The sequence below is a fragment of the Sorex fumeus genome, unplaced genomic scaffold (assembly GCF_029834395.1).
Source record: "Sorex fumeus unplaced genomic scaffold, SorFum_2.1 ptg000072l, whole genome shotgun sequence".
NCBI classification, from domain to species: Eukaryota; Metazoa; Chordata; class Mammalia; order Eulipotyphla; family Soricidae; genus Sorex; species Sorex fumeus.
Window position 1 is genome coordinate 50,463,411 of NW_026606129.1, and position 14,879 is coordinate 50,478,289.

The 14,879-nt window shown below is 63.3% G+C and overlaps 1 protein-coding gene across 3 annotated transcripts in view; it reads left to right on the forward strand.

The window, feature by feature from the left end:
* Window positions 1-14,879, forward strand: part of BSN (bassoon presynaptic cytomatrix protein) — a 103,253-nt gene that overhangs the window by 84,546 nt on the left and 3,828 nt on the right. The window contains exons 5-12 of one of the 3 annotated variants that reach the window (XR_008794494.1): window positions 285-6,875; window positions 8,764-10,837; window positions 11,115-11,896; window positions 11,968-12,064; window positions 12,518-12,649; window positions 12,852-12,906; window positions 13,181-13,273; window positions 14,231-14,542. Coding sequence is in view for 1 of the 3 variants with exons in the window: in XM_056129334.1 (XP_055985309.1) it covers window positions 285-6,875; window positions 8,764-10,837; window positions 11,115-11,896; window positions 11,968-12,064; window positions 12,518-12,649; window positions 12,852-12,892 (9,717 nt within the window). In the remaining 2 variants the exon portion in view is untranslated. Of the gene's footprint in view, window positions 1-284; window positions 6,876-8,763; window positions 10,838-11,114; window positions 11,897-11,967; window positions 12,065-12,517; window positions 12,650-12,851; window positions 12,907-13,180; window positions 13,274-14,230; window positions 14,543-14,879 lie in introns of those variants that run through there. The other 2 variants (XR_008794493.1, XM_056129334.1) reach the window with 2 other exon arrangements.

Below are 14,879 nucleotides of genomic sequence, written 5' to 3' on the forward strand. Positions count from 1 at the left end.
CCCTGGGGGCTGCAGAACCTATGAGCGTCCAGCTAGTCCTGGGGCTGGCACCTTTGGGACACTTTGCCGGGTTTTGCTGCCGGGAATTGGAAGGTTGTGAAGTTTGTGGAGAACCATTTGCCACTTAGGTGCTGCCATGGAATCTGTCAGGTACTGAGTCCAGATCCTGATTCTCTGGGAAGTGGAGGTGCCCTCCTTCCTGTCCATTCTAGGATGACAGGAAGTCCCCCATCCCACTCCCCAGTTCCTTGCCCATCCTTACAATGTCTGCTTCTCGCCCTCAGGAGCCAGTGAGCAAGCCTTACTCTCAGGACCTGTCCCGGAGCCCGCAGAGCCTCAGTGACACGGGCTACTCATCTGATGGCGTCTCCAGTTCCCAGAGCGAGATCACCGGGGTTGTGCAACAGGAGGTGGAGCAACTGGACAGCGCAGGGGTGACAGGGCCACGCCCGCCCAGCCCCTCAGAGCTCCACAAAATGAGGCCTTCTCTGGAGGCCAAGGGCCCGGCCTCCGCTGGGGAGCGGGGCAAGCCCCCCGACAGTGGCAGTGTGGAGGAGCAGAAGCAGAGGCCCCATTCCTTGTCCATCATGCCTGAGGCCTTCGACTCCGACGAGGAGCTGGAGGACATCCTGGAGGAAGAGGAGGACTCCCTGGAGTGGGGGCGCCAGAGGGAGCAGCGGGACACAGGGGAGTCCTCAGATGACTTTGGCAGCCAGCTGAGGCACGACTACGTGGAGGATAGCAGCGAGGGCGGCCTGTCCCCTGTCCCACCCCAGCCGCCAGCCCGGGGGACGGAGCTAACAGATGAGGAGTTCATGCGCCGGCAAATCCTGGAGATGAGCGCCGAGGAGGACAACCTGGAAGAAGAGGAGACCGCCCCCTTGGGGCATGGCCTAGCCAAGCACGGCGCCCAGAAGGGGGGGCCCAGGTCCCGGTCTGAGCCCAGCCAGGAGCCCGTAGCACCGCCCAAGAGGCGCCTGCCCCACAATGCCACCACCGGCTATGAGGAGCTGCTCGGGGAGGAAGGCCCGGCTGAGGCCACTGATGGCAGTGGGGCCTTGCAGGGTGGGCTGCGCCGCTTCAAGACCATCGAGCTCAACAGCTCCGGCAGCTACGGGCACGAGCTGGACCTAGGCCAGGGCCCCGACCCTGGTCTGGACCGGGAGCCTGAGCTGGAGATGGAGAGTTTGACGGGCTCCCCCGAGGACCGATCCCGAGGGGAGCACTCATCTACCCTGCCTGCCTCCACGCCCAGCTACACGTCCGGCACCTCCCCCACCTCCCTGTCCTCGCTGGAGGAGGACAGCGACAGCAGCCCCAGCCGCCGGCAGCGTCTAGAAGAAGCCAAGCAACAGCGCAAGGCCCGGCACCGCTCCCACGGGCCCCTGCTGCCCACCATCGAGGACTCGTCCGAGGAGGAGGAGCTACGGGAGGAGGAGGAGCTGCTGCGGGAACAGGAGAAGATGCGGGAAGTGGAGCAGCAGCGCATCCGCAGCACCGCCCGCAAGACCCGGCGCGACAAGGAGGAGCTGCGGGCCCAGCGGCGGCGCGAACGCTCCAAGACGCCCCCCAGCAACCTGTCCCCCATCGAGGATGCCTCCCCCACGGAGGAGCTGCGGCAGGCGGCCGAGATGGAGGAGCTTCACCGCTCCTCCTGTTCCGAGTACTCTCCCTCCCCATCCCTCGACTCTGAGGCTGAGGCCCTGGAGGGCGGCCCCGGCCGGCTCTACAAGTCGGGCAGTGAGTACAACCTGCCCACCTTCATGTCTCTCTATTCGCCCACTGAAACCCCCCTGGGCAGCACGACCACCCCCAGCACCGGCCGACCCCTCAAGAGTGCCGAGGAGGCCTACGAAGAGATGATGCGGAAGGCCGAGCTGCTCCAGCGGCAACAGGGCCAGGCTGCAGCAGGCCGGGGCCCTCCCACCGGGTCCTCGCAGGCCGCAGCCCCCCGGGGCCAGGGGCTCTTTGAACCTCAGGACACCCTGCAGCAGGACACCGGCCGGGCAGTGCAGCCGGCCCCAGATGGCACCACCGTGTATGAGGAGATTCTCCAGACCTCCCAGAGCATCGCGCGCATGCGCCAGGCCTCCTCCCGGGACCTGGCCTTTGCTGAGGACAAGAAGAAGGAGAGGCAGTTTCTGAATGCTGAGAGTGCATGTATGGACCCAATGAAGCAGAACGGTGGCCCGCTCACCCCGGGGACCAGTCCCACCCAGCTCGCTGCCCCTGTGTCCTTCACCTCCGCCTCCTCAGACAGTGGCGGGGGCCGAGTGATTCCTGATGTCCGTGTCACTCAGCACTTTGCGAAGGAGCCTCAGGACACTGTCAGGCTGCACATCTCTCCCGCCTCCCCCAGCCCTACCTCTAAGGAGGTGGGTACGTCCTTTGCCCAGGGCCCTGGCGTTCCCGCCACTACAACTATGACTCCCTTGGCAGGCCTACCACGAGGCTATGCGGCCCCAACCTCCCTGGCCAGCTCGCCTTCTTCCATGGGCCTCAGCTATGGACAGACCCCAACCACGGCAAACTATGGGTCCCAAACTGAGGAGCTGCCCCCAACCCCCAGTGGACGGGCGGCCAGAGAGAAGCCTCTGGGTGTGAGTGAAGAACCCTCTCGGGGGTACTCCTACTACGCAGGCTCCAGTCCACCCCTCTCCCCGTCTTCTCCCTCAGAGAGCCCCACTTTCTCCCCCGGCAAACTGGGCCCACGGCCCACAGCAGAGTTCTCTACACAGACGCCAAGCCCAACTCCTTCCTCGGACCTGCCACGGAGCCCTAGTGCCCCCACGCAGATGCCCATGGTGGCACAGGGCACACAGACACCACACAGACCCAGCACGCCGCGCCAGGCCTGGCAACAGTCCTCCCAGGAGGCCCCTCTCATGGTCATCACACTGGCATCAGAGGCCTCCAGCCAGACCAGGATGGTGCATGCCAGCGCCTCCACCTCGCCTGTGTGCTCCCCCTCCGACAGCCAGGCCACATCCCACAGCTACAGCCAGACGACGCCACCAAGTGCTTCTCCACAGCCCCCCGAACCGCCTGGGCCTCCTGGCTTCCCACGGGCGCCCAGCGCCGGTGCAGAAGGGCCTCTGGCACTCTATGGCTGGGGCGCTCTTCCTGCTGAGAACATCTCCCTGTGCCGCATCTCCTCTGTCCCAGGCACATCCCGGGTGGAGCCAGGCCCTCGCCCCCCTGGCAGCGCTGTGGTCGACCTGCGCACCGCTGTGAAGCCCACGCCCATCATCCTCACCGACCAGGGCATGGACCTGACCTCTCTCGCTGTGGAAGCCAGGAAGTATGGCCTGGCGCTGGATCCCATTCCAGGTCGGCAGGCAACAGCAGTGCAGCCCTTGGTCATTAACCTCAACGCCCAGGAGCAGACACATGCCTTTCTCAGCACCGCCACCACCGTGAGTGTCACTCTGGCCTCCACCGTGCTCATGGCTCAGCAGAAGCAGCCTGTGGTCTATGGAGACCCCTTTCAGAACAGACTGGACTTTGGTCAGGGCACAGGTAGCCCCGTGTGCCTGGCCCAGGTCAAGCAGGTCGAGCAGGCCGTGCAGACAGCCCCGTACCGAGGTGGCCCAAGGGGAAGACCCAGAGAGGCCAAGTTTGCCAGGTACAACCTACCCAACCAGGTGGCACCTCTAGCCAGAAGGGACGTTTTGATCACTCAGATGGGCACTGCCCAGAGTGTCGGCCTCAAGCCAGGTCCAGTGCCAGAGCCTGGTGCTGAGCCTGCCCGGGCCGGCGCTGCAGAGCTACGGCCCCATGCCCTGCCAGGGGCCAGGAAACCACACACAGTGGTGGTGCAGATGGGAGAGGGGGCCTCAGGCACAGTGACCACACTGCTCCCCGAGGAGCCCCCGGGAGCCCTGGATCTCACGGGGATGAGGCCCGAGAGCCAACTGGCCTGCTGTGATATGGTCTACAAGTTCCCATTCGGCAGTAGCTGTACTGGGACCTTCCACCCCGCCCCCAGTGCACCTGAGAAGAATGTGGCAGAGGTGGCCCCGCCTGGCCAGAGCAGTGGCCCCTTCTATGGTCCTCGGGACTCTGAGCCCCTTGAACCTCCTGCCTACCGGGCCCCAGGAGTCGTGGGCCCCGGGCCTCATGAAGAGCAGAGGCCCTACCCCCATGGCCTCCATGGCAGGCTCTACTCCTCCATGTCCGACACCAACTTGGCTGAGGCGGGCCTCAACTACCATGCCCACAGGATTGGCCAACTCTTCCAGGGTTCTGGACGAGACTCAGCAATGGACCTCAGCTCCCTGAAGCACTCCTACAGCCTGGGCTTTGCCGACGGCCGCTACCTTGGCCAGGGCCTGCAGTATGGCTCGTTCACTGACCTACGTCACCCTACTGACCTCTTGGCTCCCCCGCTTCCCATGAGGCGCTACAGCTCAGTGTCAAACATCTACTCGGACCACAGATACGGCCGGGGAGATGCAGCTGGCTTTCAGGAGGCCAGCCTGGCCCAGTACAGCGCCACCACGGCCCGAGAGATAAGCCGTATGTGTGCCGCCCTCAACTCCATGGACCAGTACGGAGGGCGCCACGGGGCCAGTGGTGGTGGCCCGGACCTCATGCAGTACCAGCCTCAGCCCCCGCCTGGGCCCAGTGCCCCCCAGGGTTTGACTCCCCTCCGACCTGGCCTCCTTGGGAACCCCACCTTCCCAGAGGGCCACCCGGCACCTGGGAGCCTGGCTCAGTACCAGCCAACCGCAGGCCAAGGAGCAGCAGTCCGGCAGCTACTGCCATCCACTGCCACAGTTCGGGCAGCCGACGGCATGATCTACTCCACCATCAACACCCCGATTGCTGCAACACTGCCCATCACTACCCAGCCCGCCTCCGTGCTGCGGCCCATGGTGCGCGGTGGCATGTACAGGCCCTATGCATCTGGAGCAGTCACAGCTGTGCCAATCGCCAGCCTGACACGTATGCCTGTGATTGCCCCCCGGATGCCTCTTGGGCCACCAGGTTTATACCGGTATCCAGCACCAAGCAGATTCCCGGCTGCTCCCAGCGTGCCGCCTCCAGAGGGGCCTCTGTATCTGGGAAAGCCTGCAGCTGCAAAGGCGCCCGGGGCTGGGGCCCCACCCCGGCCAGAGGTGCCAGCGGGGGCTGCACGAGAGGAGGCGCTTTCCACAGCTCCTGCTGCCACCGGCAAAGAGGCTGCAGTAGCAGGCCCGGCCCCAGTCCCACTGGCTGGCCAGAAGCCACCTGGAGAAGCAGCCCCAGGGGGTGTCAGTGGGGCCCTTGGCAGGCCAGGACTGGAGAAGGAGGAGCCCTCGCAGGAAGAGAGGCAGCGCAAGCAGCAGGAGCAGCTACTCCAGCTGGAACGGGAGCGGGTGGAGTTGGAGAAGTTGCGGCAGCTGCGGCTGCAGGAAGAGCTAGAACGGGAGCGAGTGGAGCTGCAGCGGCACCGGGAGGAGGAGCAGCTGCTGGTGCAGCGGGAGCTGCAGGAGCTGCAGACCATCAAGCACCACGTGCTGCAGCAGCAGCAGGAGGAGCGCCAGGCGCAGTTCGCCCTGCAGCGGGAGCAGCTGGCACAGCAGCGCCTACAGCTGGAGCAGATCCAGCAGCTACAGCAGCAGCTGCAGCAGCAGCTGGAAGAGCAGAAGCAACGGCAGAAGGCCCCTTTCCCTGTAGCGGGCGGTGACGCACCTGGCCGAGGGCCTCCCCCAGCTGCCGGCGAGCTGGCTCAGAATGGCCAGTACTGGCCCCCACTGACCCATGCCACCTTCATTGCTGTGGCCGGGCCCGAGGGGCCTGCGCAGCCCCGAGAGCCCACACTGCACCGGGGCCTCCCCAGCTCAGCCTCAGACATGTCGCTGCAGACCGAGGAGCACTGGGAGGCAGGCCGCAGCGCCATCAAGAAGCGGCACTCGATGCCGCGCCTCCGGGACATCTGCGAGCCAGAGTCGGCACCCGAGCCCTGTGTGGTCAAGAGGATTGCGGACAGCAGTGTCCAGACAGACGACGAGGAGGGAGAGGGCCGCTATATGCTGACCCGGAGGCGCCGGACACGGCGGAGCGCCGACTGCAGCGTGCAGACGGACGACGAGGACAGCGCTGAGTGGGAGCAGCCCGTGCGCCGCCGCCGCTCCCGGCTCTCCCGTCACTCAGACTCGGGCTCTGACAGCAAGCACGATGTCTCCGGCTCCTCGGCAGCCACCGCTGCCGCTGCCGCCGCCGCCAGGGCCATGAGCAGCGTGGGCATCCAGACCATCAGCGACTGCTCCGTGCAGACTGAGCCTGACCAGCTGCCCCGTGTGTCTCCAGCCATCCACATCACAGCAGCCACGGACCCCAAGGTGGAGATCATCCGGTACATATCGGCCCCGGAGAAGACCGGGCGTGGGGAGAGCCTGGCCTGCCAGACGGAGCCCGACAGCCAGGCCCAGGGCGTGGCCGGGCCACAGCTCATCGGGCCGAGCGCCATCAGCCCCTACCTACCCGGCATTCAGATGGTGACTGCGGGCGCCCTGGGCAGATTCGAGAGGAAGAAGCCAGATCCCCTGGAGATCGGATACCAAGCCCACCTGCCCCCGGAGTCCCTCTCCCAGCTTGTGAGCCGCCAGCCCCCCAAGTCCCCTCAGGTCCTCTACTCACCGGTCTCACCCCTGTCCCCACACCGGCTCCTGGACGCCTCCTTTGCTTCCAGTGAGAGACTGAACAAGGCTCACGTAAGTCCCCAGAAGCACTTCACGGCTGACAGCACGCTTCGCCTGCAGACGCTGCCTCGCCCCATGAAGACCCTGCAGCGGTCTTTGTCTGACCCTAAACCCCTCAGCCCCACCGCCGAGGAGTCTGCCAAAGAGAGGTTCTCCCTCCTTCAGCACCAGGGGGGCCTGGGTAGCCAGGTATGGGCACAGGGGCTGGTCCCGGGTGGGACAGGGTTCTCATACTAACAGGGGGTGGGGGCCTCCCAGGGAGGGGCCGCTAGTGGGGTGGGGATGGAGTTACCTCCAACCCCAGAGCCCCAGAGGAAGGGGTCAAAGAGAGGCCCTTCCTCGATGCCACCCTGGTGGAGGCCGCAGCCAGTGTGCACAGCCCAGCCCATGGCCCCAGCCCCCACTGGAAGCCCAGGCTCTCCACTGCCCACTCCTAGTCCAGCCCAGCCCCTGCTGCCCACACCCCCCTAAGCCTCCACCTGCTCCCTCAGCTCTCCCCTTCTGTCTGGATCCCTCCTACCCTGCCACTCCTCTGCGGATGCTTCCTGAGGAAAACGGGCACAGACTGACCACACTGTGCCCCACTCCCAGCCCTGCCTGGCTGCCTCTGCCCGGGCCCAGCATTCAGGGCCCCTCCCCCTGCTCTGTGCATGCTGCCGCTCCCGCCTCCTGCCTGCTTGGCCTTCAGCAGATCCCTCTCCCCGCTGCCTGCTCCCCTAGATTGGCCTTCCAGAGCACAAACTGACGCTGTTTGCAACTTTAGTTGCCAGTGACACCCTGGGCCAGAGAATGATGGCCTGCCATGGGTTGCCACAGCAGGAAAGTGACAGGGTGCAGGGCCTGATGTGAAGACTCAGTGTCAAACTTCCCCGGGGTCTTTGGAACCTCTGGCGGGTTGGGGGACAGGTGAGCCGGGACACAGCAGATGTTTAAGAAGCTCAGTGGGCCGGTGTGGGCAGGTGGGTGACAGTGGTCCTTGGGAGACAGGGCCTGAATCAGAGGTGTTCTGAGGTGTGCGACATGCTTTCTAGGAGTGAGGCAGAGAGGAAAGAGGCAGGATCTTGGTGAGGTTGTAGAACTGATAAGCTCAGGAAGGGGAAAATCTTGGGGTGTGAAGGAAAGAGCAGATGGGAATGAGATTGCGAGCCTGTGTAGGGTGGAGACACATCCGACAGGAGGGTGGTTCAGGCTCCAGCTTGGGCTCAGCACAGAGATCCCATGGCCATTCATTGTGTAGTCAAAAATGATAAAAGCTGGACCAAAGATGAGTTCAGAAAGGAAATGCAGGCCTTCATTCTGAATATGGGGGCACTCTGGCATTTTCTTTATGACGGTGGTGAGAGCAAAGGAGAGGATTTTATAGAGTTGTTGGGCAAAGTTAACAATTTGAAGTTCACAAAAGTCAGTTCAGTGCATGTTGAGGTTTTGAGAATACCCTTAAAATATCCAAAGCCTGGAGCATTCTGGGGGTGCTAGGAGCTGGGGACCTAGGGGGCCCCAGGGTGAACACAGGACCCTCAGGCAAGCAGACCACAGGCCCAGGAGGCCCAGGGTACTGGTCAGGGGGCCATAGTTAGGGCTAGTGAGAAGCAGGAGGTGTGGGGGGTGCAGGGAGTCCCAGACAGCAGGGGGCTGATGGATATGGGAGGAGCCAGGGCTAGGGCTGAGATCACTGGAGGGCTCAGAAGGTGGCATGCAGGGGAGAGTGGGCCAGGGTAGGTCGCTTTAGAGAGGACAGGCAGGAGGTGGAAAAATCCATAGAGCCACCATCAGTAAGGGCTCTCCTGACACCCTCTAGGAACCATCCACTCCTGGCTACCTGCTGGTGGCACCCAAACCAAATCAGCCCTAGTGAGCATCACCAAGCCTTTCCTCTGTCCAAAGGCCCCCAAGTGGTCCTGAGCCTTCTCTCCCAGACCAGGGAGTGGGCAGGGCAGCCTCAAGGCTGCCTGGTGATCCGGGGCCAACTGTGGCACCCAACCACTACCCCAGCCCAAGCCTGAGCTTGACTGCCCTGTGCCCTGCTAAGCCACCGACACCTTGGGTCTCAGTGCTGCCACCCTTCCCTCTGTCTCAGGTGTCGGCGCTGCCACCCAACGGCCTGGCCCGCAAGGTGAAGCGGACACTTCCCAGCCCCCCTCCAGAGGAGGCCCACCTGCCCCTGGCAGGCCAGGCCTCCCAGCAGCTGTATGCAGCCAGCTTGCTGCAGCGTGGGCTGGCAGGGCCCACTGCTGTCCCTGCCACCAAGGCCAGCCTGCTCCGGGAGCTGGACCGGGACCTGCGGCTAGTGGAGCATGAGTCCACCAAGCTGCGTAAGAAGCAGGCAGAGCTGGACGAGGAGGAGAAGGAGATCGACGCCAAGCTCAAGTACCTGGAGCTGGGGATCACACAGCGCAAAGAGTCTCTGTCCAAAGACCGAACCGGCCGTGACTACCCACCCTTGCGGGGGCTGGGCGAGCACCGTGACTACCTGTCAGACAGTGAGCTCAACCAGCTGCGGCTCCAGGGCTGCGCCACTCCCGCTGGCCAGTATGCAGACTTCACGGCCCCTGCTGCTGCTCCTACCACCCCCTCTGTCCCCACCGCCTTCCAGCAGCCCCGGTTCCAGCCTCCGGCCACGCAGTATCCTGCAGGCACTGGAGGGCCGAGTCAGAATGGATTCCCAGCCCACCAGGCTCCCACCTACCCCAGCTCTAGCACGTACCCAACAGCCCCTACCTTTCCTCCTGGCACCAGCTACCCAACTGAGCCCACCCCACCAAGCCAACAAGCTTTCCGTCCCACCGGCCATTACACAGCCCAAACACCCATGCCAAGCACACAAAGCACCCATTACCCCGTCCCAGCAGACAGCCGCGCCCCACACCAAAAGCCACGGCAGACCTCACTAGCCGACTTGGAACAGAAAGTGCCCACCAACTACGAGGTGATTGCCAGTCCCGCCGTGGCCATGTCGTCAGCCCCATCTGAGACCAGCTACAGTGGCCCAGCAGTGAGCTACGAGCAAGGCAAGGCTCCTGAGATGGCCCGGGCTGGTGACCACGGCAGTGTGAGCCTGGGCCCAGCCCCCACTTACCCCTCTGACTCCCACTACACCAGCCTGGAGCAGAATGTCCCTCGGAACTATGTGATGATCGATGACATCAGTGAGCTCACCAAGGATAGCACCTCCACTGCCCCAGACAGCCAGCGGCTGGACCCCCTGGGGCCCAGCAGCGGTGGGCGGCCAGGGAAAGAGCCTGGAGAGCCAGGTGGCCTGGAGGGGCCAGTGCTGCCCTGCTGCTACACCAGAGGGGAAGAGGAGTCCGAGGAGGACTCATATGACCCACGGGGGAAGAGTGGCCATCACCGGGGCATGGACAGCAATGGCCGATCCACCAGCACCCACTACTACAGTGACAGTGACCACAGACACGGGGCACGAGCAGATAAGTATGGTCCAGGCCCTGTGGGGCCCAAGCACCCTTCCAAGAGCCTGGCTCCAGCCGCCGTTCCATCAAAGCGCAGCAAGCACCGGAAGCAGGGCATGGAGCAAAAGATCTCCAAGTTCTCCCCAATCGAAGAGGCCAAAGACGTGGAGTCAGATCTGGCCTCCTATCCATCCTCCGCAGCCAGCGGCAGCCTGGCCTCTCGCGGAAGGAAGTTCCAGGATGAAATCACCTATGGGCTGAAGAAGAATGTGTATGAGCAGCAGCGTTACTACGGGGTGTCCAGCCGGGACCCGGTGGAGGAGGATGACCGCATGTACAGTGGGAGCAGCCGCTCCCGGGTCTCCTCCGCTTACAGCGGGGAGAAGCTGTCCAGTCACGAGTTCAGTGGCCGGGCTAAGGGATATGAGCGGGAACGGGAGATCATGGACCGACACCAAAAGGGGGGCTCCAAGCCCTCATCCTTGGGTATGGCCCATGGCCGGGCTCGGCCCCCCATGAGGAGCCAAACCTCCGAAGAGGAGAGCCCTGTCAGCCCCCTGGGGCGGCCGCGCCCTGCTGGGGGCGCCCTCCCTCCAGGGGATACTTGCCCACAGTTCTGCTCCAGCCATTCCATGCCTGATGTCCAGGAACACGTCAAGGACGGGCCACGGGCTCACACGTATAAGCGCGAAGAAGGCTACATCCTGGATGACTCCCACTGCGTAGTTTCCGACAGCGAAGGTAATGGCAGCTGGGGGTGATTTCTGCGATGCTTGGGACCTGGGGGGCCTGCCTGCCATGGGGCTCTGGGCTCCGAGATGTCCTGGGGGCCCTGCCACAGGCTGCCCTTCTTGCCTGTCCTGCCGTGCCCTGGCCCCAGTGGTGGGAGGGGGTGCTGGGGACCTGGTGTGATGCTTGTGGCAGCGGCCCACCCTCTGTGGTCTCCTTGCATGGCTTCAGCTGCCTCCCCATGCGGCCATTCCGGGGGCTGATCGTGTTCTGTTTTTGGTCTCTGAAGCGTATCACCTGGGCCAGGAGGAGACAGACTGGTTTGATAAGCCCCGGGATGCCCGCTCTGACCGGTTCAGGCACCACGGGGGCCACGCAGTCTCCTCCTCCCAGAAGCGAGGCCCAGCCAGGCACAGCTACCATGACTACGATGAACCCCCCGAGGAGGGCATGTGGCCGCATGATGAGGGTGGCCCAAGCCGCCACACCTCAGCCAAGGAACACCGGCATCATGGCGACCATGGGCGGCACTCGGGTCGCCACGCTGGTGAGGAACCTGGCCGGCGTGCTGCCAAACCACATGCTCGGGACCTGGGTCGCCATGAGACCCGGCCTCACCCTCAGTCCAGTCCTGGCCCGGCTATGCAGAAAAAGGGTCAGCCTGGGTACCCCAGCTCTGCTGAATATTCCCAGCCATCCCGCGCTTCGTCCGCGTACCACCATCCTTCCGAAAGCAAGAAGGGCTCCCGGCAGGCTCACTCTGGGCCTGCGGCACCGCAGCCAAAGCCAGAAGCGCAGCAGCAGCTGCCAGGCCGGCAGGCAGCTTCAGGGCCACAGCAGTCCCAAGCTCCAATGTCCCGGCAGACGCCCACGGCAGCCTCACGCCAGGCACCGCCACAGCAGCAGCAGCAGCCGCCGCCGCAACAGCCTGCACCCCAAGGTCCCCAGCAGGTCCGGCTGCAGCAGCAGGCCCAGGTCAGCGCCCGGGGCCCAGCCTCTGCTGCCAGCCAGCCAGCAGGAAAGCCTCAGACAGGTCCTGCTGCGGCCACAGGCCCCCCGCCAGCAGGAGCGGTAAGTAGGGCTCCAGGGTGGACTCCAGGACTGGGCAAAGGATGGCATCTGAGCTGTGGGTTCTGTTTCAGGCCCGGGCAGAACAGGCCGACAGCGCTAAAGGGACAGCCAAAGCACCCCAGCAAGGGAGACCCCCTCAGACCCAGCCGCCGTCAGGCCCTGCTGCAGGTGAGCTGGTCTCTGGGTGCCTTCAGGACAGCACAGAGGACCTGGGCTCCCCTCTTGGACCCCCCAGCACCCTGAGCTTTCCTGTACTTGTGTCCTCATTGCCCCCTGAGGAAGTGCCCAGTGGGCTGCCCAGGTTTAAAATGAGCCGGTGAGCCAGTGGGGTTGCCAGCACACGGGCCTTGGCTCTGGGCAGGAGGCCTGAGGGGACCACCAAGCCCACCCAGGTCAGCCTGGGGCTTACTCCTTCCTCCCCCTTCCCGCCTCTCATTTCTCAGCATTCTCTATCTCTGCCGCCCTCCATCCCCCTTTATCCTCTGCTTCCTTTTCCTTCTTCCTCCTCATTATTCTTCTGTCCTCCCCCGGGGCCCCCCTGGCTCCCCAGATTCCTGTACCCTTGTGGCTCTTTCCCAGCTGGGCCCAGCTTGGTTCCTCATGGTGGTGTCTTTCCCCCAGGGGTGAAGGCCGGAGCCAGGCCTGGAGGACCCCCCGGGGCTCCTGCTGGCCAACCAGGTGCCGAAGGAGAGAGTGTGTTCTCCAAGATCCTCCCGGGGGGTGCAGCAGAGCAGGCTGGCAAGCTGACAGAAGGTAGGCAGAGATGGGGCTGGGGGACAATTCAGAGCTCAGCCACTCAGACCCAGGCCTGTTTTAGGCCCACCTGCTGCTGTTCAGTGATTCTCTGGGCCGTCGCTGTGCCTCAGGGTGAGCGGCTGAGCTCTGCCAAGCAGCCCTGACCTGGAGGAAGCCTGGCTTAACCTCCTGATGCCCCTCTCCTTTTTCTGCCTCACAGCTGTCTCTGCTTTTGGCAAAAAATTTTCCTCATTCTGGTGACCACGCCCTGCTGGGTGAGTATGAGCAGCCTCCCTTGGGAAGGGGTACGGAGACAGGGGTTCCTCAGTCCCGCCAGGGCCTCTGGGAAATGTCTGCAGAGAACGTGGCCAGAGCTGAGGTGTGGGAGGGCAAGAGAAAGAGAGGCCCTGCCACAGAACCCCAGCCCGTGCCCTGCACCCATCCAGTGAAAAGCGCAAGGCCCTTCTTCAACCCCCACGGGACTCTCACTGGTGTAGGGGCCCCTGGGCTGCATCTCCTCCCCCATCCTCCTCTGTGAACGCCCCACAGGCTCTTGAAGACATGAAGGGAGATGATATCATTGCTGTGGAAAAATCTCTGGAGTCAGAGACCTGGGCACAGCTCTGGACTCTGCGTATAACAGTGAGTGTCAGGACCAGGGCAGGGTGGGCAGAGAAGGGATGAAACCCAGGTCCAGCGGACCAGACCCCTTCAGTTCCTCACTGTGAGCTCAGAAGGGCCTGGTGGGATTCTGGCAGTTCCTGGGGTGACAAGAATCCTCAGGTAGGTAGTCATTTGGGGAGATGGGCCAGCAAAGCCTGAGTCACAACAGGAGTCTTCTGTGTTCCCAAACTTTCCTGTTGGGGCACAGGCCTCTTCCCTGGGCGCCTGGTGCTGCCCTTGTTCCTGCTAGTTGGGAAGGCAGCCCCAGGTATGCCATCTAGACAGAGTGGTGGATCCACACAGAAAAGCACAGCGAATTGTGGGGTGGCCGGAAAGGGCCAGAGAGGAAAGGGGATCGCCCCTGCAGCAGTCGCAACCCCAGAGCAACCCAGGCCTGTGAGCAGGAGCACCTCTCCCTGCCTGCCGCAGTGGCCTTGGCAGGGTGAGAAGCTTCTTCCAGATGCCTGCTCGGGCCCCAGCCCTGCCCTGTGAGAGGAAAGGTTCCAGCTACTAGGGCTACTCTGCACAGGGAACGGGGCCCCCTCCTACGACTCATTTGCCACTTCTCAGACTGGACAGTCCTGTGTATTGCAGGGCCCAGCCCCCAGCAAACAGGTCACAAGGGTGCCCTGGGCCCTTCCTAGGTGAAGTGTCCAGGCGCTAGGATCTGGGTCTGCACGGGAGACCATGGTGGGAAGGGGATAAGGGAACAGAAGCAGCTGCTACAGGCCATGCCCCGGGTGGGTGGGGACCAGCACCCACAGAGGGCTCTGATGATGGTATGAAGGGACTGGGCTGTGGGACAGGCAAAAAGTCAGCACAGCCAGAGCCCTGTGGAGGGGGAGGTGGTCAAGGGTGAAGTCTGAGGGGTGGGGGTTTAGAATCCAGCTGAGTGGACTTGGGTGGCCAAGAACACAGAATTTGTTCTGCTCCCAGTAGCCACAAGAAGCACTCCAGCATCCGTCCTGTCCTCAACCCTCGACAGCAGGCTCCCACTCACTTTCCCACTGAGCCACATGGTGCTTTGGAGTTGGCCCCGGAACAGATATGCAGCCAGAAGTGGGGCGCAGGGGAGGGCCAGCAGGGGCGTTCCCAACCTTGGATCTGGAGCCCAGATTTCTTCACTGGGAAGAGGGACCAAGAGTGTGGCTTGTTCTGGGTCCTGCCAGACAACGTGGGGCCACTCTGAGCACCAGCTATGGGTAAAGGTCCCCCGAGTTCTGGCATTTGGCTCCTACCTGGAACAAGCTGCCAGTGTTTCTGTGCCCCTCGTCTCCTGCATAGTGGATTCACGTGTGTGCATTTGACACAAAACGCTCACTGTGTCTTACAAGCAAAACAGAAAAAAACAAATAAATAAAACCCAATTTGTATCATGTTAAGGAAATGTCCCTTCCTAACTAACCTGGTTCTTCCCCATCCCATCCCCATCCTTCTCTCTGTGAGTGCAAACCTATCCAAGCACCGCCCTGCCCAGCCCTAGTGATGGGTTCCATGAGGCCCAGGCATGTGGCACAGGGGGCTGGGAAGCTGCTGTCCACAGCCCCCAACTAAAACTTTCTTCTCATCTTTCCCTCCCCTTTCC